The 25,740-nt window shown below is 44.6% G+C and overlaps 1 protein-coding gene across 3 annotated transcripts in view; it reads right to left on the reverse strand.

The window, feature by feature from the left end:
* Positions 1-403: 403 nt before the first annotated feature.
* Positions 404-25,740, reverse strand: part of gli1 (GLI family zinc finger 1) — a 56,342-nt gene continuing 31,005 nt past the window's right edge. For 2 of the 3 annotated variants that reach the window (XM_080423750.1, XM_080423751.1), the window contains 12 exons: positions 18,826-18,936; positions 16,274-16,506; positions 14,996-15,097; positions 13,956-14,154; positions 13,127-13,289; positions 12,479-12,586; positions 11,476-11,616; positions 11,007-11,156; positions 8,580-8,744; positions 7,270-7,512; positions 6,344-6,650; positions 404-5,848 (listed from right to left, as the gene is read on the reverse strand). In XM_080423750.1, coding sequence (XP_080279876.1) covers positions 3,249-5,848; positions 6,344-6,650; positions 7,270-7,512; positions 8,580-8,744; positions 11,007-11,156; positions 11,476-11,616; positions 12,479-12,586; positions 13,127-13,289; positions 13,956-14,154; positions 14,996-15,097; positions 16,274-16,506; positions 18,826-18,896 — 4,482 coding nt within the window. In that variant the 5' untranslated portion in view covers positions 18,897-18,936 and the 3' untranslated portion in view covers positions 404-3,248. The remainder of the gene's footprint in view (positions 5,849-6,343; positions 6,651-7,269; positions 7,513-8,579; positions 8,745-11,006; positions 11,157-11,475; positions 11,617-12,478; positions 12,587-13,126; positions 13,290-13,955; positions 14,155-14,995; positions 15,098-16,273; positions 16,507-18,825; positions 18,937-25,740) is intronic. The other variant, XM_080423752.1, reaches the window with a different exon arrangement.

Genomic DNA, 25,740 nt, shown 5'->3' on the forward strand with positions numbered 1-25,740 from the left:
TGGCCTGTCCATACTTGTTCTCAGGCTGTGCTGCTCTCTAGTGGGTGGAAGGAGACATTACATGTCTGTCAGAGCACACAAATGGTGAGAATAAGCAGGCTCCCTTTGTTCTAAAACAAGGGTCCGTGTGCTGAGTCGTCATCCTGAGAATTGATATATGGATCGCCTCTGGTTCCCCAATCTCCAGACGGAAACCTTTCTGTCTATGTCTTCCCCTGGAAGTTGTGGCCAGATATGGCTCATTACCAATCCTTGAGCAACACTGAGACTTGTTAGACAGTGAGTGTAGTAATACCACACAAAGCAGCTACAGTCAGCACAGCAACATAGATACAAACAAACAAAGGAAATGCACAAATATTGCATCCATTCCAAGCTGAACAAATTTATTCATAGACTGGTGAAATATAGTACATTTGTATAAAAATGTAGAAAATTGTACACAAAATATAATACTTGGCTTTTGTGTGATATAGTAAACACTACTATTATAGCTTTTTTTCTTGCTAGATGTGTGATTCTTTTGCCAGCAAAAAAGTCTGATTGAAGGATGACAGTTATCAAACAAAACAAAACAAAAACACAAAAAGAAGGCAACGTCCATCCAAGTTCAACAATATAAAAAACATAATTTTTACAAAACATCTCATACATTCTAAAGAACAGCACTATCAACTCATGTTCATGCCCTTATTGCTGGTGTTAATGTTGTGTTAACATAGGCCACTTCAGCCTCTTTTTTTATACTCAAAAACAGTTTCATTAAATTGTCTTTGGTAGATTGTACACTTTTTACAAACTCAAGGCGGAAATGTTAATGTTTAGTAATGCTTGGTAATGGTTTGAAGCTACACACAGCTACAGAATACACAGCTCGATAGCTGCAGAAAAAATTGCTTCAACACATATGTCCATATCATCTCAGGGGATATAGTTGTGCCCGAAAGTATGAAAGCCCATTTCTGCAACTGTATACAAAAAAAAAAAAAAAAAGCCTTGAATTGTCTTATCTCAGAAGTCAGGTTTTTTCTCTCCAAAATGTGAGATAGCCAATTGCTAGGAAAAAAATTAGAAATGCATGAGAAATGCTGAAAAATAAAGTTGCAACTGCAAGAAAAGAAAATTCAACTTAAGCCTTTTTAATTTAATTAAAAAAAAACAATTGCGGGGGAAATGGGCTTCCACATGAATGCTTTCTTGAATGACTATTAAAACAAATACTGCCAGTACCCTCACATCATTGTCAAAAGTGAGGATCATATTATTAATCATCTAAATAGAGAGAGAGACCTTTCCACACAGTGCTGTAGTCAGTGCAATGCCACGTAAAAATCAGTTCTACTGCCCGAGCTATAGTGTACTTCAAGATAATGCAGCTCAAATGTCACATACTGTACTAGTACCTCAGACAGTGTGTATCCGTACAATGTGAGTTTTAATACACTTGTAGCTATTTCCAAAAGCCCCCCCGCCCCTGCATTTCATCTGAGTTCAGTTACGAACAACTGCTCTCTCTGGGTTCAAGCAACAGTGCAGTGAGTAAAGTCAAACAAGGTATTTGTACAACCGCCACAGCCGTGCTATGAATGTACCTCAGCGGCTAAAAACCAAAGCAACTATTATTGTTCTGTTCAAACCTCAAATGGTTAAGGTCTTGTTCGAAATGGCCATCATCCTCAACTCATGTGCAGAAGTTGTGAATTAGGTCAAGGTGATTACATCATTATTAAAACCTTACCGACAGCATAAAGCTTAAAGCCCACTTCATACTTAGTTGTACGACAGTGTTGCGTACGGGAATTAGAATATCTATTAGCTCACAACGCTTTGCATTGTTGTGAGCTTGTAGATGTGCTATTTTCAGCATGCGACAATGTCGTACGACAGAGCATAAATTGGGCATTAGACAGAGTAAGGCACTTTCTCCGTTTCATAAGACACTATTGACAAAGAGTAGACAGCTGCTTTAACAACACTTACAGTAAACATGTGAGGAGTGCAAACTCTATCTGGAAAGGCCACTACACCATAATTAGATCACCAAATATTCAGAGTGTGTGTGTGTGTGTGTGTGTGTGTGTGTGTGTGTGTGTGTGTGTGTGTGTGTGTGTGTGTGTGTGTGCGTGTGTGCATGTGTGTGTGTGTACGTGAGTGCGCACACACAGATGCAAATACTGATATGTCACTAGTATATAATGTGCTGTTCCCTGACAAGAAGAATTCCGTAGCAATACTTGTGAATATTGAATAGCACTGATTCATTGTTATTTTTCAGTCACTAGAAAAATATGTTTTACTCTTCGCTCAGCGCTCATTGTTTTTTATGTGAAACATTGGCCTTCAGAATTCAAGCAGTCCATTGTGAGACAGCAGAGGAAATCCTCACCGTCTACATTGTCATATACACAGCATATATAAAGGTATTATAAAACGTATTTACATCATGTACCATTCTCTGCTCCACTGTTGCCACAGTCCCATGTGACTGGAATGCCTGTGTGGAAAATGTTCAGGATCTAATTCATACCAGGCATAAGGGTGATTTATACTTGGTTTGTGCGCTGGTGTCGCACACCAAAAATAGCTGATCTACAAGCTCACAATGTGGCCCATTGTAAGCTTGTAGATAAGCTATCTTTGGTGCGCGACACTAGCGTGCAGCCACGTATAAATCGGCAGGCAATACAGTTCTGTGTCGTACAGTAGGCACTAGGCACAGAAGAATACTAAGTACCAAGGCAGTGAGGAGACCACACAGTCAGGGGGTTTCACTAGGCACCTTTGGTTTAAGGTTTTGGGCAGAGGTTCATAAAACACTGTGAGTCCAGGAGAAACTTAGTCTCCATGACCCAGACTCATGAAAACAAATGATTACTCTTGTCATATAGGGTCCCAGAAAAAAGTAGGCACATGCCCAGTTTGGGTCCCATGGGGTTTAGAGTAGCTTGCCTCTGGGAGTGTGTAAGAGCCCTGATTGACAATACACTATCTGTATAAAGTTCATGTATTCATCTGCAATGTACGAGCAACAATCACAACAAGGGATGGAAACTATCCTTTCAATTAGCCATTATTCAAAAGTGTCAGGTGAGAATAACTTTGTACCCGGTCACAGGCACACAAAAAATACAAATAAAATACTAATGAGATACCAATATATTCCTCTGTGTTCATAGGACACTGATGAAGAACTGGCCAAAGCCTCTGTTTGAACATTAGTCTAGTAACAGCTGCCACGGAGGCTTGTCCTAAGACAGTGTATTAAGGTATTTGTTCTCCCCAGCCAACGAGGTAAGCATGGACGTCATGTCACCGACAGCCATGTTGGACAGGGAAGAGCCCGGGGCTAGAGTGATAGAGTTCTGGGGGGTGGTGAGGCGTGAGGACGCCTGGGACGAGGACCCCTGGAGGGGATTGCTGAAGGAAGTAGACTCTGTGTCGTCGATGATGGATGTGAAATCTATGTGAGCGTTGTCCAGGTCCAGGTTCTCCAGGGCGTTGGAGACGGGTCCAGACTCAGCATAGGGAGCCAGAGAGGCCGACTTGGTGTTGACTGTTGGGTCGTGGGCGGTGCTCATGTTATGCTGCTGGCTCAGACATGGCCCACCCTGGGAGTCCATGTGCTTATTCATGTCCATGTGGATCTGGCCCGAATAGTAGATGTTGTTGTTATTGGAGGGGGAGAACATCTCGTTGTGAGGGTGCTGGACTGGGGGAAGCCGTACCGCTCGCCTGGGGCTGGTGGCGGAGTGGACGGGGCTGAGGTGAGGCGGGCTGCCGAGGTAGCCCACTGCGGGCTGTTGTGTAAGGCTGTTCTGGCGGCTGAGAGGTTTGAGACCCTGAGGCGGTCTGGGGGCCACCATGTCCTGGCCATAACAGGAGCCTTGGAGGCCCATCATCTGCTGGTCTTTAGATGGCACAGAGCTGGGGCCTCGGCTGTGGGCCTGGGGGCTCATCACAATGTTCTGGTTGGGGTAGGAGGAGTAGGCCTGGTTGGAGTAGAGGTTTTGGTTCTGATGCTGCGGACTTTGCTGCATCAATGGAGTCTGGCCGCTCATGTCCATGTTATCAGAGAGTGGCGGAGGTTTTACTCCAACCTGCTGTTGCTCCTGCTGCTGTTCCCACATAAGCGCCTGCTGGGACTGCACATAGTTCCTCACCATCATCTCCTTCACCTGCATCATGGGGGTCTGGGACCTTCGGCCGTCAGGCAGCGTTGAGCCAGCACAGCCCAGGCTCAGGGCCCCTCCACTGGGGAACTTCTGGTTCTGTCCCTGGGCCTCCATCTGACCGTGGAATTCACAGCTCGGGTTGTTGTTTGTGCTTGTCATCATAACCGGGCCTGTCTGTTGAGCATAGATCTGACTCACCTGAGGGAGCGGCCGCTGTTGTGGATGCTGAAGGTGCTTTGAATTTTGGCACGCGTCCCCACTTCCCATTCCAGGATGGAACTGCTGCTCGGGTTTTATGGTGAGCTTGTGGGTTCCATCCGGGTTGTTGTAGAGGCCTGGCTGACTGTTAAAGTGGGCCTGCGATTGTTGGGGCTGCATGCTGGGGTCCACGTACTGCATCCCTCCCTGGTTCTGGAGACTGTGGCTGGAGGTTTGGACCTGGGTGTGGGTCTCACCCCAAGGACCCGTCCCAGCAACGGCCTCACCACCCTGGCCAAGACTAGGGTAATTGGGGCCGGAGGGACTGAGTTGACAGGTGCTCATGCTGTACTCAGCCTGTTGGAGAAGAGCATTAGAAATGCCCTCTGGATGAACAGGTCCACCCTGACCTATCTGCCCTCCACCCCCTCTGGAGCTCATGTCCCCTCGCTGGCTCTGGAAATGCCGCTGCTGCATGAAGGCTTGGTCTGGGCAGCCCAGAGCGTCGTGACTAGGGGACAGCTGGTTGGACGGAGGACCTCCACCTCCTCCTCCTCCCAGAATGTGGTGTTGCTGCTGGTATCCCATAAAGCCTCTGTCTCCAGGCGGCATCATCATGGAATGTTCCCTAGCCTCTGCAGAGCCATGGTGCGTCTCCACAGCCATAGCTTCCATCATAACGTTTTCTGTGATGCTGGGAGGCCGAGGGGAATATATGTGCCGGGAGATGATGGCATCTGAGCCACAGTGCTGCAGTGCGTTCCTTCGGCCCATCATCGCCATATTGCTGAGGCTGCTGAAGCGCTGGACCTTGGGGAGCGCCTGGGGGTCTCCGGTTGAACGAACCGGGTCGCTGGCTCGCCTTGTGCTGTTTCCTGGAGCCTGGTGAGGGTATATCACGCCAGTGCCATACTCTGTGTTGGCACTGTGTCGACGGGGTCCGCCCTGTTGAAGGAAGGCAGGCAGAGGCTGTCCCTGATACTCGCTAAGAAATCCCGCTCTTCTGGCTGGGGTGCCTGGCTGCTCCATATTGGGTAAGGGGGTCGGCGGTGGGCCGCCGGTGGCCGCAGCATATTTGGCCTTAAGGCTGTATTGCTGGGCAGGGGTTAGACTGGGCAGACCTGGCAACCCGCCACCTCCTCCTCCATGACAGGGAGCTCCTCTGCGGTTGGTCTCAGGAGAGAGGGGGTCTCCTCCTCCCCCCTGGTCTGGGCCAAGGAGGTGACACCCTCCTCCACCTGCTCCCCCCATCTGCGAGACCTCACTGGAACGACGGCTGGACAGGTACGGAGATGCCATGGAGGACCGACGGCTCACAGTGTAGGCGGAGCTTAGGCTGCTGGTGCCGCTTCCTCTCCTGTCATTGGTGGTGCAGGCTAAAGAGCCGGCACCCACTAGATCGTGATTGGACAGCTCCATGACGCGCCGATTAGACAGGAGTGGAGAAGGTGCACACATCCCCAGCATGTCCCCTGAACCTGTAATGACAAGATAGGATAAGGATCAGAGAAGTGGCTTTATCTTCATTTATTAATGTTAAGCCTGAATTGTGGGGACTGCGGATGGAAATGAGCTTCTAGGTAAATCCGGCATGTTTACATGAGATCATGATTGAATTCACGTTCATGTATTGCTGTCTAAATAAACAAATAAAGTAAAGTAAAGAATTATATTTGTAGATAGTCGCAGAAGGTGATAAACTGCTACAATACAGCTTTTTCTGTTGTATAGAGGAAAAGGACCTTTAACATGAAGAGATAAATAACAAAAGGCAATGCCTACATACGTGAACCATTGTAATTAAAATATTAATAAGCCCTATATAATCCTTTGAACGACAAATAGTGATAATAGCCGGTGCGAGGTGGCAGATCTGCTATTTTAGTAATTTTGAACATTTGTAAACATTTTCGGCTATAATGACGTGCCTAAAATAGGACGCCATGTTGAAATATTATGGGGTAAAATATTACCAGGAAGTGCTGGTAGCTTGCTACTGGTACAGCGACTTGGCGGGGTGGGCCTGCGGATTTGCTTCAACTTGTCAATCTTCAAGTTCTCCAATCTCTTCAGAGCCTGGGCGGACATGCCCACACTTCCTGCTTCCCCTCCCCCTCCACCTCCTCCACCAGCGACTCCATCCTCCAGCGCTGTGAGGTCCTCCAGACTGCCCGCAGCGTTCAAGTTCATCTCAACACCGCTGTCATTGTTGTTGGCGCTCCCCAGTGGAGAGCGTTCGCTACTGCAGGAGGACTGACCGCCGGGGCTTGGCTGGGATTTCTGAGAAGATAGGAGGGATGAAAAAAAACTGTGAATGAGTGAGTGGGTGGGTGACTGAGTGAGTGAGTAAATGAGAGAGACATGCTGAATCCGGACGCTTGCAGCACATTAAATACAATCATTTTTTTTATGTTTATGTCAAATAATACAATTTGGCAATTTATTTGAAAATGTCTTCTTCGCCCCAATGACTCTGCTTTATTCTGTATTAGCCCATGACTAAATGTAGATTTTTGTGCGGTATTTGCCATATAATCCAACAATGCATTCCTGGGGAGGCCCAATAGACGAGTGGTTAGGACGCGTACCACATGGGCTCTAACGTCTGACAGCAAGTCCCCGGTTTAATTCCTGGCAGGCCAGACCATTTGCAGCATGTCACTCCCCTACTATCTCTCTGTGTTTCCTGTCTGTCTCCACTATATATCTAACAAATAAAGGCTCAGAAAATCCCCATGCAAAAAACAAATTTCTTTGTTTCTAAAATGTCTAAATCATCAGGCTCACTATCTATTACTGTCTATAACTGTAAGTAATATGGACCTAATGGGTTGTCTACTTTATAATTTGTTCTTTAGTTCAGTTGAAATGACATCACATAAATGAAGTCTTCACTCACCAGTGCTGTCTCAGGAGCCAGCAGTTTGCAGTCCTCCCTGCAAGTCTCCTCTTTCTCCAGTAGCAGTTCAGAGCTCTGGCCACCAGGGGTCATAGCTGAGCCTAGTAGTCGGGGACCCGTGTCCCCACGGTGCTTTTTAGTGATGTGGGCTTCGGGGCCGTGGACCGTCTTCACATGCTTTCGCAACGAACTGGGGTCCGTGTACCGCTTTGTGCAGCCTGGGATCTTACACACGTAGGGTTTCTGTCGAGAAAAGGCCAGGAGTCAGTTTTCTATGGGTCATAGCCTACGAGAGCACATGCACTAAATACTCTATTTCTGTAGTATAGTGCTGACTATACTGAAGATACAAGTCAATGAAGTCATCCTTGATGAGCAAATTGTATTTTCCTCTTAAATCAAGATAGATGGCACTTTTACATTGCATATAGACCAGACCTTGCTGCTCAACTTCACTCAACCTGACTCGACTCGCTACCTTTCTTTTACTGCAGATTGGACCCCCTGTAGCTGATCACCACAGCAAAGTTCAATCCTCTGAAGTTCAGTTTAGCTGCTGCTAAACAATGCTAAAGTTAAAATGAATGCTGTCCGGAATCAATCTCTATTTCACCTGTACAGATCAACAAAAATGGTTTCTGATAACATTTTAGGCGAGTAATAGGCCATGCAGTTGCTCAATATTGATACAAAATAAAAAATACGAAACAGTGTTAGTGTACTAAACAGTGTAGTAAACAGTACTAAACAGTAAACTAGCACTAGTCTACTGTTTAATATTTCAAAGAAAATGGTGCACTAAACAGTACATTAGCAATAATAAGTGCTGTTGATTCTCTCTGACCAATCTGTAGTCTGTAGAGTTTACATGCCAGATGCCACCTTTTGGTATCAACTCACTTCGACGGGGATGATACTAAAAAGTACCAGGTATCAGGTACTTTTGCCTAATGAGTAGAGTTGAGTCGCATAGAGTCGGTTCTATGCAATGGGAAAGCGCTATTTTAGATTTGCTGGTGTGTGGAGCCAGGCAATAGTAAAGAAACAACAAATCAGTGAGAGTGACATTGCTCAATGCTCTTTTCTTTTCTTCTTTTTTAAAAGAAAGTTGGTAGTCTATTTTTTATTGTGTAGCCTGTTTTATTAGTTTTCCAGACAAAGAAGAGAGACAGGAAACAGACGAGAGAGAGAAGTGTCACAATATATAACAATAACCAGAACCCCAACAAATGCACTGAAAAACACATTCCTAGACAGGATAACAACTCGCAACTGTTTATATTTCTTGTATTTGCAACAGTGCACAATACCTCATTGGAGTGAGTGCGGTTTTGATGTTTGGCGCGGTCTGAAGCATTGGAGAAGGCCTTGTTGCAGCCCTCGTGTTCGCACACATACGGCTTCTCTCCCGTGTGGGATCGCAGATGGGTCTTCAGGTTCTCCAGGCGAGAGTAGGCCTTGTTACAGCCTTCAAACTAGAACACACAATCACACACTGGTTTTTACAACAATGGCCAAATTCAAATATACTAGGTACATACATGTTATGACAGCGTTCAAACTTAAAACACATTCATCGCTTAAACAATGGAAACTTTTGACCCTGCACTGTTATGAGAACACTTTACAACTTCAGTTTTGTTATATTTCTTTCTTTATTTTTATTTTTTTCTTGAGGTTAGGATTTGCTTAACCCATTAAGACCTGAGGCCGCGTCTAAAAAGTTTCTAAATCCTAAAATAAATTCAGAAAAAAAATAAAATAAAAATAATTCACGATTTTTCAAAAATAGCAGATCTACAAGCTCGTAGCGCGGCACTCGGTGCCGCGCTATGAGCTTGTATATCTGCTATTTTTGAATAGCCTAAAGAAATCTAAAAGTGACACAGATGCGTTCCAGGTATTAATGGGTTAAGTTGCAGAAATCTGAGACCCCCGAAATGATTTTAGACACATTCTTGCTAGTTTCATACTAAAACTAAAACAGATGCTTTATTGCATTCTGAACAACAAGGCAAAGACGCACTGTAGTGTCTGCATGGTGAAATAAATGACCTTCAGTCTGAAGGCCAGAGGCCTAGGGGTCACCTTCACCGGCACAATGTAGGGAGCTAGCGATGCATTGATCCATCTTCTTTTACCCACACCCACCCGCATTTTAATTTCAACCGCAACCGCACCGATCGACTTACAATGCATCTATTTTCACAACCTGACCTGAAATGACCCAATCCAGCACAGTACTTTCAAGAGAGAGAGAGAGAGAGAGAGAGAGAGAGAGAGAGAGAGAGAGAGAGAGAGAGAGAGAGAGAGAGAGAGAGAGAGAGAGAGAGAGAGAGAGAGAGAGAGAGCGCGAATGGAACGAGGGAGGTACTGTATCACACACATGCACGGACATGTGGCAAGCTGAGGGAAGACTTGATGATGCTTTCCTCAGAACCTGACGAGGTCATCATCCTCCTTTTATACGAACTGGGTGTCCATGTAGCGTTGAACCTTGTCTTTAGTGTTGTTTAACCCTTTATCCCCCAATCGCTGAACTTGCCACTCTTTCATTTAGCTCTCTTGGTTGTGTTGTCTTCTTCCACAAAAATTATTATTCCTTTAAAGCCTATAATAAAACATTTGACCTGACCCAACCTCAACCCAGGTTGTCTTGTTGCCCACGGATTAAGAGACAACCTGCATATTACTAGTGAGCGTACTCTTGAGCCACTTATACCATCCAGGCTACAGTCATTTTTGGTACTTGTGTTTCAAGGCACCAAGTTGGTATCAATCTTAAAGGAGAATTCCGGACATTTTAAGTGTTATCTTTGATGTGTCGTTACTCACCTACCGACGTAAACAGTGGCATTGTTTATTTCCAGATATTCCCCTGTCGTCATATTTTCAACCTCCTCCGTTGTCATAATGGGAGCGCGTGTCATAGGGAAATTCGTCTATTATAACCGATGCAAAGTTATTTTTTTCTCTACTACTACTCATTGTGGAGTCTGATGATAGTCAAACATGCAGTGAAAGTTCCTGAGAGGCTACCGCTAATGACGAACGAGCTAACGCTAGTTGCTTGTTTCTCTCCCAGAACCTGGCAACTTGGTGTTGCCATGTTGAGAAACAAGCAACTAGCGTTAGCTCGTTCGTCATTAGCGGTAGCCTCTCAGGAACTTTCACTGCATGTTTGACTATCATCAGACTCCACAATGAGTAGTAGTAGAGAAAAAAATAACTTTGCATCGGTTATAATAGACGAATTTCCCTATGACACGCGCTCCCATTATGACAACGGAGGAGGTTGAAAATATGACGACAGGGGAATATCTGGAAATAAACAATGCCACTGTTTACGTCGGTAGGTGAGTAACGACACATCAAAGATAACACTTAAAATGTCCGGAATTCTCCTTTAAAGTAGGCCAGCCATAATTGTCTCATAGTGTTTGACATAGCTGTCAAAGTAACATTGGCCTCCCTTTGAATTTGCCCCACTGACGACAAAGCTGCTCACAGTAGGAGCTCTCGTCTTGACTGATACATAATTCAATTCACATGTCACTCCATGACGTGTTATGGAGACAAGAGAATGATGAATGTGACAGTGGGCGTAATGGCTGTCACGCTTATTGGTGATTTACCATTTATGAGTGTAAACAAGCAGATGAAAAAGACAGAGCGTGAAAACAGAGACATGCACAGACCAGAGAGACAAGAAGAAGAACTGAATGACATCCACTCACAGTGCACTTGTGTGGTTTCTCTCCTGTGTGCCTGCGCATATGAACCACCAACATATACTGGGCTTTGAAAGGTCTCTGCTCGCGAGAGCACTCCACCCAATGACAAACAAACTCCTTCTTTTCTCCGTGGATGTGCTCGTTGTTGATGTGCTGTGGGAAAGACAAGCAGACAGGGAGATGTATTCATTCATTCATCAGAAATAGGAGAGGTATCCTTATGTTTACCTATGTGACACACAATGAGATGAGGTATCACACACTGTAAAGCCTGATTCATACTTATTCTTGCCATGGCATATAAATTAGGCATAAATTAGCTAGTGTACCAGCTCCAACTGTTTACTTGTATTACTCTCTCTTGCTCCTTTTAAGGACAGATTGAACAACCGACTGACCAACCTACAGTATCTACCATCATTCAATTATGTCTTTGTTAGTTTCTTTCTTTCAATCTGTCTCTTTTTCTTACATGCACGAGCTGGTCTTGTGTGTCAAACTCCTTGCTGCAGCTCTCCCAGTGGCAGTTGGTTTCGTAGATCAACTCGGGCTCAGGCTTTCCGTCATCCTTGTCCAGATCATCTCTGCCGTCTAGAAGGCCCAGGAGAGGGTCCTGGTCATGGAGATAGAATTTCAGTTAGCAAGCATATTTGTAAATGTGTTGCCTTGTTGATGCTGCGATATAAAATAATATGATTAATACCTGTACAGTCATCTAAACGTAGGATCATTGCACAGGTAATTATCATATTTTCGATCTAGATTTTGATCATACAAATTGAAGCTTTAGATTCTAAAGCTTTAAACTGATCCAAATCTGGATCCAAATTATATCCAATTTTATTGAGTGAATTAAAGAGAATACAGAGTTTCCTTCTGCTGTGCCACGTGTCATCAAAATTGTTACATACTTATTACTGACAGCGTCTTTGTCTAGTTCTGTACATTTTGGGTCATCACTCATCATACTGTGAAGACTTGCGCTGAATGCGCCAGTTCCCTTGTTTGATGTGACAGATTATTACCATCATCTACCGCAATTAACCCATTAAAACCGGGAAAGCATCTGTGTCATTTTAGATTTTAGCTACGTAACAACATATGTTTTTTTTTCCAGAAAACTCTTGGGATTTAGAACAGTGGTTTAGAACAGTGCTTCTCAAAAATAGCAGATGTACAAGCTCACAGCGCGTCACTTCGTGCCGCGCTGTGAACTTGCACATCTGCTATTTTTGAAAGTGTTTGAAACATTTAGAATAATAATCTTCTCTTCTGGGGGTACCTGGCACAAAAAAAAATCAGATGGGGGGGTCCGCGGCCAAATACATATCATTTTGGTCCTCGGCACGAAAACGTTTGAGAACCACTGATTTAGAAGGCATTTGTAGAATTGGCCTCAGGTCTTAATGGGTCAACCCTTTGGATTCTTCCTCTTCACACCCCCCTACTGGGTGCCTGGTGGTCCCTTACTGTACCTGTGTTCCGGTGGAGGAGGGACTGGCCACGTCCCCCTCAGACCTCTCCTCCAGACTCTTCACGGTGATGTGATCCATCACACTCCCAAGACCCGGCTCCGTCTTCATCTGCAGAGCAACGACCACAACAGTACACACGTCAATAAACATGCACGCAACTGTACACACTACACACATCACTAACTATCATTTACACCAGTGGTTCCCAAACGTTTCAGCTCAAGACCCAAAAGAGAAATTAGACGTTTGCCCCGGGACCCAAACTACAAGCTCACAATGCGCCGCGTTTTTTTTATTGATTAAAAGTTGTGATGTTTTTGTTTAAACTTTAAAAAATCTTTTGAAATCATATATATACAGTATTATATTAAAAAATTGGTCCGTGACCCAAAGATGGGCCCCACCCACTGTTTGGGAAACAGTAATTTACACAACAGTACACGCGTACATTTTTGTATAAAGTATTTTTTACTTTACTGGTGTATTTTCAATTTACTTCTACTCCACTACATCTCAGAGGCAAATATTGTCATTTTACTCCACTACAATTATTTGAAAACTTTAGTTAGTCGATTTTGATTATTCAAGACACTTGAAGTGCTCTGGGTTTCCCTGTCTATTCTGAACCATGAGAGGGAACGGTCTTACGTGTCCGTGTTTGGGCGCCGCGTGGAGCCGGGGGTTGTGAGGCGGTAGGCGCGGGGCATGGCACGGTCCTCCCATCGGTGCTCCTACTCCTCCCCCTCCTCCATACATGGAACCATGAGGTCTGGACTGATAGTTCATGGAGCTGGAATAGCCCAACGACGGACTGTGCGATAACAAGAGGACATGACGTAAGAATTTAGTGTAAATTACTGCAGGAGCTCATCATCAGGACCCAAGTAGACTGTATCAGAATGTTTAACTACCGCCAAATGTGCACCTATTATTCATGGGAACTTCCACAGAAAATAATTTCACCCACTCTTTTACACCCTAGTGTCCGCCCTGAGATTGGGAGGTCGGGGTTCAATCCCTGGCCGGGTAATACCAAAGAATATAAATATAGTACCCAATGTCTCCCTGGTTGGCACTCAATATCAAGGGGTGGATTGGGGGTATGTCTCTGCGACATACTAGAGTCATGTCCAGGGGGTGTACTTGTACATCAAGCTGCCTCACTCACTAGGCTCCTGAACTGTGGGCCACATGGCTCGGGAATTATTGGTTCCCAAGGCTACTTACTCTTTTTCACCTGTAAACTTGTGATGTGACAATTACGTTGAAGATGAATCAAACCAGTGGCAGAGCAGTTAGTGAGTCAACTACTACTGGTACACCGATACATCTCTCCTTCACATCACCTCAACAACATTACTTGCAAATATTAGACCTTACTAATAGAGGAATGCCTTGCTTCCTGATATAGAATTTTCTGTTTGCTTTTAACCACATGATTTGAGCCAAGACTTCTGCCGAGGAGATAATATCTGACCTCATGCCGCCCACAGAGAGATGTCCATAAGAACTGGCCCCGTTCGGGTTGCAGCGGGCGTTGACGAAAGCCACCAGGGAATTGGGCGAGGTCCGGATGACCGTCTGCAGGTCCACACTGGCGTCGGACAGAGGAGAGATGGACAGAGCTCTCTTCTTGCTCAGCTTCAACATGGAGCGAGGCGTGGAGAACCTGGAGCCTGAGGGGAAGGGAGAGGAAAGGTTAAGACTCCATGTACAGACCGATGGTGAGTACAGAAAGACTAAAACTAACAAGACTAAGCCTCACTAACAGCCCTAGGGGATGTGCTGCTCCTTCCACCCAAATAGACCAAAGTGGTTTTAACCAACAAACATTGCCATGCTTTGATGGTCTCATAATCATTAGTGGGGCTGAAAGTGAAAGAAGAAAACATGTATTATTTGTAATTGGTAATATTGTAGGATTACTGAGGGAGGCACTAGATGAAAGGCCATGGGGTCACCAAAATCAGTAGTGTTCAGTTCACCCTGAAATCTGCCTATTAGACTATAATATATATTGTGTGCAAGGTTGATATTTTGCGCTAGAGGCAAGGGCAGGTGTTACTCAGATGGTTAAGGTTCGTCCTCCAGGGAGAATGAACAAGTTCAGCAAGTCATGACAATCGGTCATTTTTTGTGTGCAAGTGAACATGTTGGCCTTGGTGTGGCACTACAGGAAAGGCCATGCTATCAGTTAGGTGTCACCATCTGTGGAGCATGAATATACGCAGCAAATTTCATGGTCAGTAGTTTTCAAGATATCTTGTCAGGGAGTAAACTGTTGGACCGATCAACTGACACTGCCAACCTTAGAGCCCCGCCACTAGAGGGGCTAAAAATCAATCACTCTCATTTTTAGATTTTTACCCTGATAAATCGTCTATTTCGGATCAAACTTAACAGATTGTTTCCACATAATTTTCGCTGAATGTTTGCCACAGAATAGGGACACTTGTTCATGTGGTTAAACTTAAGCCTAAAATATCACAAAATGCATTAATGTGAGGATTTCCTTACCGTCCACTGAGCCCAAGTGATCAGAGGCAGACAGGCCCTGTGAGAAGCTGTGATGGGCAGACATCATACTGTTCTGGTTACAGTACGGGGTCCCACTACCGCCTGTTAAACACCACAAACACACACGCAGATGAGAATAGAAGCTACAGCTAGCTAGCCTGGTTCCAGACGAATCTGCCTTTGCAAAATTGCATTGCACTTTAGCCCTCGGCAGTGTGTCGTGTGATATTGTCTGGCCACGCGAGGCTAACAGCTAGCACTAATTGAATGTGTATGATTGACTGAGTCAAGTTCAAGTTGTTTTAGTACCCTACGGGTCTATACATGGTCCCCTCCTTTTTTTCCCTCTAAACAAATTTTTGCCGAAAATAACCGAACTACAAGCTCACAACGTGCCACACATTGCAATGTGTTATGAGCTTGTAGATCTGCTATTGTCGCCGAACGTCACCTCAGAATAGGGACGCTAGGGTTCATATGGTTAGAGAGACGCAATATGGGTCACTGTAACATGTTTATAACATGTTTATAACATGTTTGGATAATTGTGTCTGGTCTCTCGTCTTGTGATTTATTTGGACTGACATGAAGAAAGCTTTCTGTCTCATTAGTGTAATTGATTACATTTTCTCATAAAAGTCAGAGCTTGCAAACGGGTCATGATAGGACAAGTTAATGAAATCATGTCCTTTAGGCCTTGTAAGTCACTTAATGTGGTGAAAATGATCTTCCTTATGTTTCAAAGAACACTCGATTGACGCCCTCTCCTCCTTAGTGAGCTTCTGATCATGTATCATGTATCCCAAAAGCCTATTACGCCACACTCGTTGGTACATTACAGCACAATACAGCTCGTGCCTGCAGAGACGATGCTCATGGATTAAGATGGATCACTTGTACACTTTTCTCAAGACTCCATCATGCAAAGTAAAATCTGATTGGATTGTATGACTCACACTGGTACAGTAAAAAAAGAAAAAAGCAGAGCTACAGGCTCACGACGTGTCGCATCCGTGAAGCGATGTGAGCTTGTAGATCGGCTATGGTCGGCACGTGACACTGTTATACGTATGTCACAATGAGACATTTGGTCTGAACTAGGCTTATCACAGCCATTATTCATTTTTATTAGAAGCAGCTGTTGATTACATCACAGTGTACAGTACCAAGGTCAGAGTTATTTTTTACCTTTAGATGGCAGCAAACTCACTAAATTGGCCAGGTTTTAGGTACTGTGAGTGCGTAACTCCAGCGGTTTCTGTCAAATGTGACTCTTACCCTCCGTTGAGTGCATACCTCGGTGGCCCATCATACTGTGTGGCGGCGGGGCCTGTGGGGGGCCCATGTACTGGTCCAGGCAGGGGCCCAGGCCCTGACCCTGTCCGGGTCTCTGAGTCATAGTGGGGGTCATGGGGTTGTACATGGCTCGGCAGTCCTGTGGAGGGCCGTTGTGGAGAGGGCCACGCAGCGAGGACACATCACTGTAGGGAGACCGACCTGATGGGGCTAGGCTGGAAACAACAATGGGTACAGCACATCATAATTTGACCATATTTTCTTTTACCATATTTTGGGGGTAATTAACCTTGTAGTTTCCTTGGCTTTTGCTATTTTGATGTAATACCAAATGTGCACCAAAAGAAGGCTTACTAGGAGGATTTAAAAATGGCTGCTGTAAAATGACCATGGCTATAGGGCGTGTACGTTTCTGTTAAATGACAGTGACTACTGACTACTGCTATGTGATCTTAAAAGGATCCCTGGCCAATAAGCCTTATATGCCTTTATACATTATAATTGCCCTCTATAACTAAAATTACAAATTAAAAACACCTTCAATATTTTACTTATTTTAGAAATAGTGCATCTTTCACTCAATAGGGACTACTCCCGTCGCAAGTTGATGATGTCACTCATTTGTCCATGTGTGGTCCAGCCCTATGGAATGTATGGAATGCATGTGCTCATAAAAACTATTTAAAATATTGCTTTGATGCCCATACCTTAGGAACCTTAGGACGTTGGTTTTCATTAGCACATGCATTCCATACATTCCATAGGGCTGTACCACACAAAACATAAATAAAATATTAAATTTCTAATTTTAATTACAATTATAATGTATTAAGGCATATAAGGCTTATTAGGGATCCTTTTAAAGAGGGATGAGATGTAAGTGGGGTTCCAGCAAAGGGCCACACTAAGAGCACCACATTTCCAGGAGCTTACTCTAACCCTAAACCCAGCCCCAACCTTTTAACCTAACCCTTAAGTCTAACCCGAACCCTTAAGTCTAACCTTAACCCTATACCCTAAGCCTAACTCTAATGCCTGAAACTGCAGTCTGTGGCACTCGCTGGACCCATTATTGATGCAAGTAATGCCACTAATTGCAAGCTTAAAGCCTTTTGCACTGTGATGTGTTCTATTCACCACTAGATGGTGCATTTCCCTTACTCTGGTGCTTATTGTGGAAACTAACTGGGTTTTCCCCTCAAAGGGGAAGCCTCATTGGAACTTTCCAGTGTTCTCATGAATATCAATGTGTTGCTCTGACCTTTCCTGTGTCTTGATGGCTACTTCAAAACATTTCTCCGATGCTCTCTCTCTCTCTCTCTCTCTCTCTCTCTCTCTCTCTCTCTCTCTCTCTCTCTCTCTCTCTCTCTCTCTCCGCAGACTTCATTCAACTCTCCACCTTCTAATGGACAATTTAGAATACAAGAACGCTCGCCCTAAAACACGCTCACGCGAGCATTCCTGTTACCCCAATGTATACTTCGTTGATCGACTGCGTCGCTCACAGAAAATAACAGATTTCTCGAATAGAAAAACGTTATTTTCTGTTGAAATGATTTTGGCCAGCGACACGGCCATGCAACAAAGTATAAATTAGGCTTAAGTATTCCTTTCAGTTCTCTACAACGTGTATTCCACACAGGAGCTTAATCTGTCCGCTCTAATCCACTATGTCCGTTCCCCTCTTCTTCACTTCCCTCCCTCTTTCACTCCTCTCTACCTCTCTCCCCTCTCACTCGCTTTCTTTCTTTTCACCCATTCATCCCTCCGGATCTACTTCTCTTCCCTCTCTCTCTGCTTCTCTCTGCATCCACACCCTCTGTCATTTTTGTCTCTTGCTATCTTTCTTCTTTCCTCCTCTCTCCCTTTCTCTGCCCTGCCCACCCACCTTTCAATCCTGCACTCTCCCTCCCTCCCTCTCTCTCTCTCTCTCTCTCTCTCTCTCTCTCTCTCTCTCTCTCTCTCTCTCTCTCCCTCTATGTCTCTCTCTCTGTTCTCTCTCTCTCTGGGTAACCTGAGCATAGAGCGAGGCAGTCATGCAGAGCGCAGCGGGGCCTGGTCAGCCTGTAATTAGCAGCTGTCAGAGAGAGAGAGAGAGAAAGGCCGAGTCCACCCTGCAACCTGGGTGGCATTAGGAGGGGAGGGAGGTAGGAGAAGGTGGGGAGGGGGCAGGAGAGAGGGGGCTGAGCCAGAGCTATCTCCACAACAATTGCCGCAAGACCTGGCCTTTTGCACCCAGGGAATGCCACTCGCTGTGTGCGAGTAAAAATAAAAAAGGTTCAAGCCTCTGAAACTAAATAACGGCCCTGCTTCCTCATGAGTGACCACAGTGATTTTAGGCTCTGTGTTTATACCAAGAAGAAAAAAAAGTGGAGTTGTTGGTTTAAAGGAGTGGGACGTTCAAATGTTGTGGCTGTAACGTGGTAAGATTAGAGAGATGAGATAGTTGCGGCCGGGTTTCGACAACATGAATTGGAGTTCAGAACTTCAATTGAAAGCTGGACGGTAAAGAATGATGCACGTTGTTGTCTTACCCTCTGGAGGGCTGGTTGGTTGAAGATTCATAGTGATACAGCCCCTGGTGTGGCTGCATGTCCACTGGCATTGGAGCTCCGAGATCTGTAGGCCGGCTGCTCCCTTACACCCTGGAGATGACAAGAGCAGGGTTAGGATGATGACAGGGAAAAGGAAAACATATAAATAATAAAGTAAAGCAAAGCAAAACAAAGCACTCAAGGGTAGAATGTGCTCATCCCCTATGCTCCCTCGTACCACACACAGAAACATGAATACGGCTGGGCTGAGGAGGAGTGGAAAAGCTATCCAAACGAAACCAAACTAAAAACTACTCCACCATGCCGGGCGAAGGTATACGCAGAGAGACAAGAACGAACATGGTTAGGTAAAAGAATGGTTAGGATGGCAATATCAGACCAAACTAAGCCAAATGGGTCAAAAGGAATATAATTCTCAACCAACCAGCTCCACGCTTTGACACTGTCACACTACACAGTAAAAATACTGTTACGGTTCAGACTGAATTAAATTTAAACTCTGGATTTTGGTGTGCAGAGGAGGTGGGCAGGGTTGAAGTCAAACACAGTTAGGATCAAGACAGACCAAACTAAATGAAACCATCGAGGGACAAAATGAACACTGATAGACAACACTGTTTGGGGAAAGTGGCTGGAAATCCCTGGGCTGTTTTTACACCATAAAAGCAGTGCAACCCACACAAGAACCTGTGCTTGCAAGTTAATTGAGCCGGGCGAACCCAATTACAGGTATGTTGATATGCTAAATGCAGTTTGAAGCTCAGATGCGTTGTGGTTAAAAAACGATACCCTGAGACTGGATTAGATGATTTAGATTAGAGGTTAGTTTGTCTCTTTAACAGTGAGTGAGTATTGCATCTTTAACCACTTTTCAACATGGCGTCCCTATTTTGGGCATACATGCAAACATTTTCAACAATCTTCAAAAGTTTGGGGTGGAGCGTAGTATAAAACCAGGTAAGAGTCCAAAGAGCAGAGTGAAGTCATGCATGTCCCTCGCATTGTTCTGAAATCAAAATGTATCCAAACAGCAGATTCAGTCAAGGCGCTTTGTATCCGTATGTGGCTGGGTGGGAAAAGTATAGTCCATAAACAAACAGAAGAGGCTTGACTCCTTCTGTTGGCCACCCATAGATAGAAATGTAAGCATCCATGGCTCTGTTTGGATAATTGTGTCAGCTGCATGGCATCTATTATCATTATGTACATTATGGACTGTCCAGGAACATAGACACTAAAGTGTGAGATCAAATTTACAATCCTTTTTTTCCACAACTCAATTTGGTGTGAAGATATCACGTATCTATTGTACACAATAACTGTCAGCTCTGAATTCTGGGCCATCGGCCATGGCATAGTAAAACCATGAAGGTCCAAATTTGCCGTTATATTTCATGCAATTATTTGACTGTTGAAAATTCCTTGACAAATGCTTGATCCTGGTACCAGGTCAGAATGTGTTGAATTTATGCTCTCCAGCATATAAATAAATACAGTCAGTACATGTAAATCATGCCACCCAGCAAATCTATAAGTCTGATTCAAACTTGGGTCTTTGTGAGTGACTCACAAGTATGTGGTCCATTCACTTACTGGCTGAGCCCCAAGGACCCCCCCCCCACAATATCTTTCTATTTCGAACATTCTCTGTAACCTCGGGTCACCAAAATAGCGCAGCACTCGGTCACCTTCCAAAACTAGTGATGGTTAAATCCAAATTCCACAATGCTATGCTATCCGAGGTGACTGTGTAGGTCAATGGTTCTCAAAGTGGGGTCGGGGGACCCCTAGGGATCCTTGAGGGGGTTCCAGGGGGTCCCCGGTTAAATGATTGAATTGAAAGTTGATAGGAATCAAATCGACCCTTACCGTAACTCTGAAGGTCCATTTGGTTCCATTTGTACACTCTCAGAGTTATGGGGGTCCGTGGCCTAATGTATACCAAACTGGGGGTCCTTGAAATTAAAATGTGTGCGAACCACTGGTGTAGGTTACTGGGGCTGGCCTACAGGTCATATGACGGTGTTGACACGCCCTGACATGCTCCAACAGATTAGACAAAGGCCCTGTGACACAAACAGTGGGATTGGCGGTAATCTCTTTCTTTCTAAACAGTACCCTGACCATGAACCTCACACAGACTGTGCCGACTCAAACCTCAGACCTGCCCATTGTTCTCCCAGCAGGTTAGAGCAGTGGTTCTCAAACTTTTTCATGTTAAGGACCCCCAAAATGATATGTATTTACAAAAACTCCAAATGAGATGAGACATAAAATGATTGTCAGTATTTTTGCATAATTTATACTCTGCCGCACGACTCGATTCGATCCGTTGTGAACTTGTGGATCGGTTCTTTTTGCCACAGACCACAACTAAGTATAAATCAGGCTTAACTGGGGAGAAAAAGTAAAGAAAAGTATTTGAGCAGAACAGGTATTTCACAGGTATTTTGGAGTGTGTGTGTGTGTGTGTGTGTGTGTGTGTGTGTGTGTGTGTGTGTGTGTGTGTGTGTGTGTGTGTGTGTGCGCGTGCGTGCGTGCGTGCGTGCGTGCGTGCGTGCGTGCGTGCGCACATGCACACGTGCACACGTGCACTATGTAATTCTAGCTGAGGGATCTTGCACCTGCCCATTACATTCAACCACATCAGTGCAGGTACTAATAAGCAGAACTGTGGTTAGAAAGGTACAGTAATTATGGACAAATAATTAGTGTGCACACACACACACACACACACACACACACCCCCACACACACACACACACACACACACACACACACACACACACACACACACACACACACACACACACACACACACACACACACACACACACACACACACACACACATCCACAGCGATGATGATGATGATGATGAGGAGGAGGTAAAAACGATACGTCATGTTTGCATGATGATTTATAAAAAAAGAAAGTGTATAATTGAACCTTCTGCCCTGGATCAAACATTTGATAAAGAAACAATATAGGCTGTCAAATGCATAAACAATTACACCAAGTCCAGTGGTTCATTCACAAATGTACAGTATGTGAACATATTTATCTATGTTCCTGTTTTTACGGTGTGGCAGGGTGCACAGTACTACAAGAGGCAAATAATCTATGAGAGGTGTGTGCGTGCGTGCAAACCGCTGGACCTTGCGATGCAACGTGTTGTGAGCTTGTAGATCAGCTATTTCCACTATTCAAAAAATAATAATTTTTTTAAGTATAAAATGATCAATATGTCAGTAATTTCTTTATATATTTAAGTTATTTGTATCTGCGCTGTGGAATCTTTGTTTACGAAGCCTAAAAGCGAAACAGAAATGTCAATTTTGTTAATATGTTCCAATGTTCAATGCCCAAAACACAATTAAATCGTTAATCGCAACTATTTGAATGACCATTAATCGTCAAGTAAAACATAATAATCGTGACAGCCCTACTACCCACACAGTTGGGCTCACTGTGTGTGACATCAAAACCTCACGTTGCCACCGGCGGTCGGAGCTACTGCTCATGTGACAAGTGATCAAACCTCAGCTAAAAGAGCTCCTGCTCTGTGTAGATGAAAGCACCGTGGTGTTGCATGGTGGCAGTGTGGAACAGGTTGCCGGGGCCTGTTATGTCGTAGCACAAGTGTTAAAAGGGCAGCAGGGACCTATTTAAGCCCACAAGTCACTGGGGGGATTTGGTCCTCTGCAGAGGAGGGCAGCTAAGTGACGTGGGCGTTCCAGGGTAATTGCGCATATTCAGCACACGGCTCAGATGTGTGTATGATAATTAGCAGGAAGTGCTAAATAGAGATCTCTCTGGACGCCTCAGCTGTCCAGAACTAATAAATACCAGGAGGGGAGGGGGGGGGGGGTCCCCCAGACACCCTGACACTCCCACACACACACACACATATACACACACGCGCGCGCGCTGACACACCTGTCAGTCTCGCCAGGGGGTAGCACGAGAATCCACTGGCCACCAAGTCGACAGACCATGCATGCGTGTGTGCGTGTGTGCGTGTGTGTGTGTGTGTGTGTGTGGGTGTGTGGGTGGGAGATTGTGTGAAAGAGCGAATGTGAATAAAGAAGGACTGTATGTAAGCAGTGGCAGGTGTGTATGAGCGAGTGCAGGAAAGAGAGTTTGGGGGACAAGTGTGTTTGTGTTGGAGCTTGTGTGTGTGTGTGTGTGTGTGTGTGTGTGTGTGTGTGTGTGTGTGTGTGTGTGTGTGTGTGTGTGTGTATGGGGGGGGGTGTGTGGGGGTGTGTTTGAGTGTGTGTGTGTGTGTGTGTGTGTGTGTGTGTGTGTGTGTGTGTGTGTGTGTGTGTGTGTGTGTGTGTGTGTGTGTGTGTGTGTGTGTGTGTTTGAGTGTGTGTGTTTGTGTGTGTGTGTGTGTGTGTGTGTGTGTGTGTGTGTGTGTGTGTGTGTGTGTGTGTGTGTGTGTGTGTGTGTGTGTGTGTGTACTGACACACACAGCAGTGACTTGAGTACTCATCTACACTTACACATAATTGTGATCGTAGCCTTAAAATGCCTTGAAAGTTGAAATTGCAAAGTTGGAGAATAACTTCAGAGATTCGAGCACTAATGCGTGTTGTGTGTGTGCGACTGTGCGTGTATGTGTGTGTGCGTGCTTGAGTGTGTGCATGTGTGTGTGTGTGTGTGTGTGTGTGTGTGTCTGTGTTTGCATGCACATGCCCATGGTGCTGACACAGGTGGGGTGGTATCCTGCTCTGTCCTGCTATTTCGGGGCCAAACATTGTGAGAAGCAGCCAGTGTGAGGGAGTGACTTCACTCTCCAGTGTAATTTTGTGGTGCTGGGCACTGGCTGGGAGAAGGATGGGGCTGCACTGCAGGCTGGAGCAGAGTATTTAAAACCCCAAGACCCATAAATCAGACGGCTAACTAAACAAGTTAGCCCTCCTTGGGCAGGAACCAAGGAGCTGAGGATGAGGACAGGATGTCCAGACACTCTCTCTACACCCAACCGTTTCCCCCGTTCAAATACGTCTCACTAACCATAGATACCAAAACCCAGACCCTAATACAAATAGACCTAATTCAACACATTTACATCACCAAGCTCACTGTCCCACACACTCACACCGTATGAAAATAATCCACTTTGACCTAATGACCCCTCAAGATCGTGACCCTAACGCTTCAGTTATATTTTGTTGTACGGGAAATAGCCGATTTACAAGCTCACAACGCGTCGTGGTGCAATCTATAGTGAGCTTGTAGATCGGCTATTTGCACAAGCCCACAATGTGAGCGGCACCGAAGCAACAGCTAGCTTTCTTGTATGTTTGATTTTGTTTTATTTTATTTCATTTGATAAATTCAAGATACAAACACCAAAGTGCAAAAATCTAATAACGTTATCTTATTATTACACTGTCATTCCTGTTACATGGGTTATGTAAGTTCTTTGACACCTGCTAAATATCATCTTGGTTAAATGTACGGCTGGCCGATATGGACAAAGTCAAATAACACAATATGTTTCTTTGATTGTGACTATAAAATTATATTGAGACGATAATAAAAAGCCAACCTACAAGCTCACAACATGTCATGTCACGATGCAACATTTATGCCATATCACGACAGCGATATAATATCGATATACTATATTGCCCAGCCCTAGTTAAGTGTCTGACTCAAATTCTATTACGTACAAGATCCATTCATGTGAAAGGCTAAATAAATGAACTGTGAATTAACAGCAACGGGGACTTGCACAGCCACTTCATCTCTCCCCACGTAGACATAAAACATTCATTCATTCATTCATTCATTCAGTCAGTCAGTCAGTCAGTCAGTCAGTCAGTCAGTCAGTCAGTCAGTCAGTCAGTCAGTCAGTCAGTCAGTCAGTCAGTCAGTCAGTCAGTCAGTCAGTCAGTCAGTCAGTCAATCAGTCAGCCAGTCAGTCAGTCAGTGAAGTGATGCAGGAAATAGTGGAGTGAAAACCAGGAAAGCATCTAGTATGAACATGAAAATGTGGGGTGCTAAATAGAAACAACTTCCTTACTGCATGTAATATCACAAGTTCAGTGCACGCCTGTAAACAAGAAACAAGACGAGGTATGTGCACCACTGCACCTCACATGGAAAGACCTCCTACACTACCTATTAAAACGTATATCCAGCGTATCCTGTTGCTGACTACTGAGTAGTACTAGCCATAGGCTAGATGGCCTGTAAAATGTCTGTTATTACTATTATTACGACACCCCACACATACACACACTTAAATGACAGGGTTTCAAATTAAGTCTTCCGTCTAATGCTCACTTAGGGTCACTGCCAGTTACCGATCTACAGCGGAGAGCTGCCAGTTAATACAGCCCCACGCCTCGCCGACCGAATTAGCAAATGATCATGTTGTACAACCACATCTCTACACCTAAAGTAACATGGTTGGGCTTAATCCTGATTCATGCATCTGCAACAAAGTGTAGGGCAACGGGTCGTTTCGACAGAAATGATCTATTTTCTACTGAGGTCCTATTTTCAATGGTGGACAGTAACGAAGTACATTTACTTGAGTACTGTACTTAAGTAAATTATCTGTACCTTACGTGAGTATTTGTATTTTTGGATACTTTTGGAGACTTTCACTCCACTACATTTCAAAGACAAATCCTGTACTTTTGACTCCACAAACATCTCTAGGAAGGGAAAAAGTGCATCGTACTACATCGTCACCACTATTGAATATAGTGAAATTGGCCGATCTACAAGCTCACAACGCGTCGCATCGCAACGCTTAGTGAGCTTGTAGATCAGCTATTTTCACTTTTATTGAGATTTCTTTGAAAACTTCTTGATTTCTTGAAAACAAATTCTGGACAATGTAGAATTTCTGGACAATGTACTTTTTAAACATTTT

Source organism: Gymnoscopelus braueri (assembly GCF_963280865.1).
Source record: "Gymnoscopelus braueri genome assembly, chromosome: 3".
In the NCBI taxonomy this organism is placed as follows: domain Eukaryota; kingdom Metazoa; phylum Chordata; class Actinopteri; order Myctophiformes; family Myctophidae; genus Gymnoscopelus; species Gymnoscopelus braueri.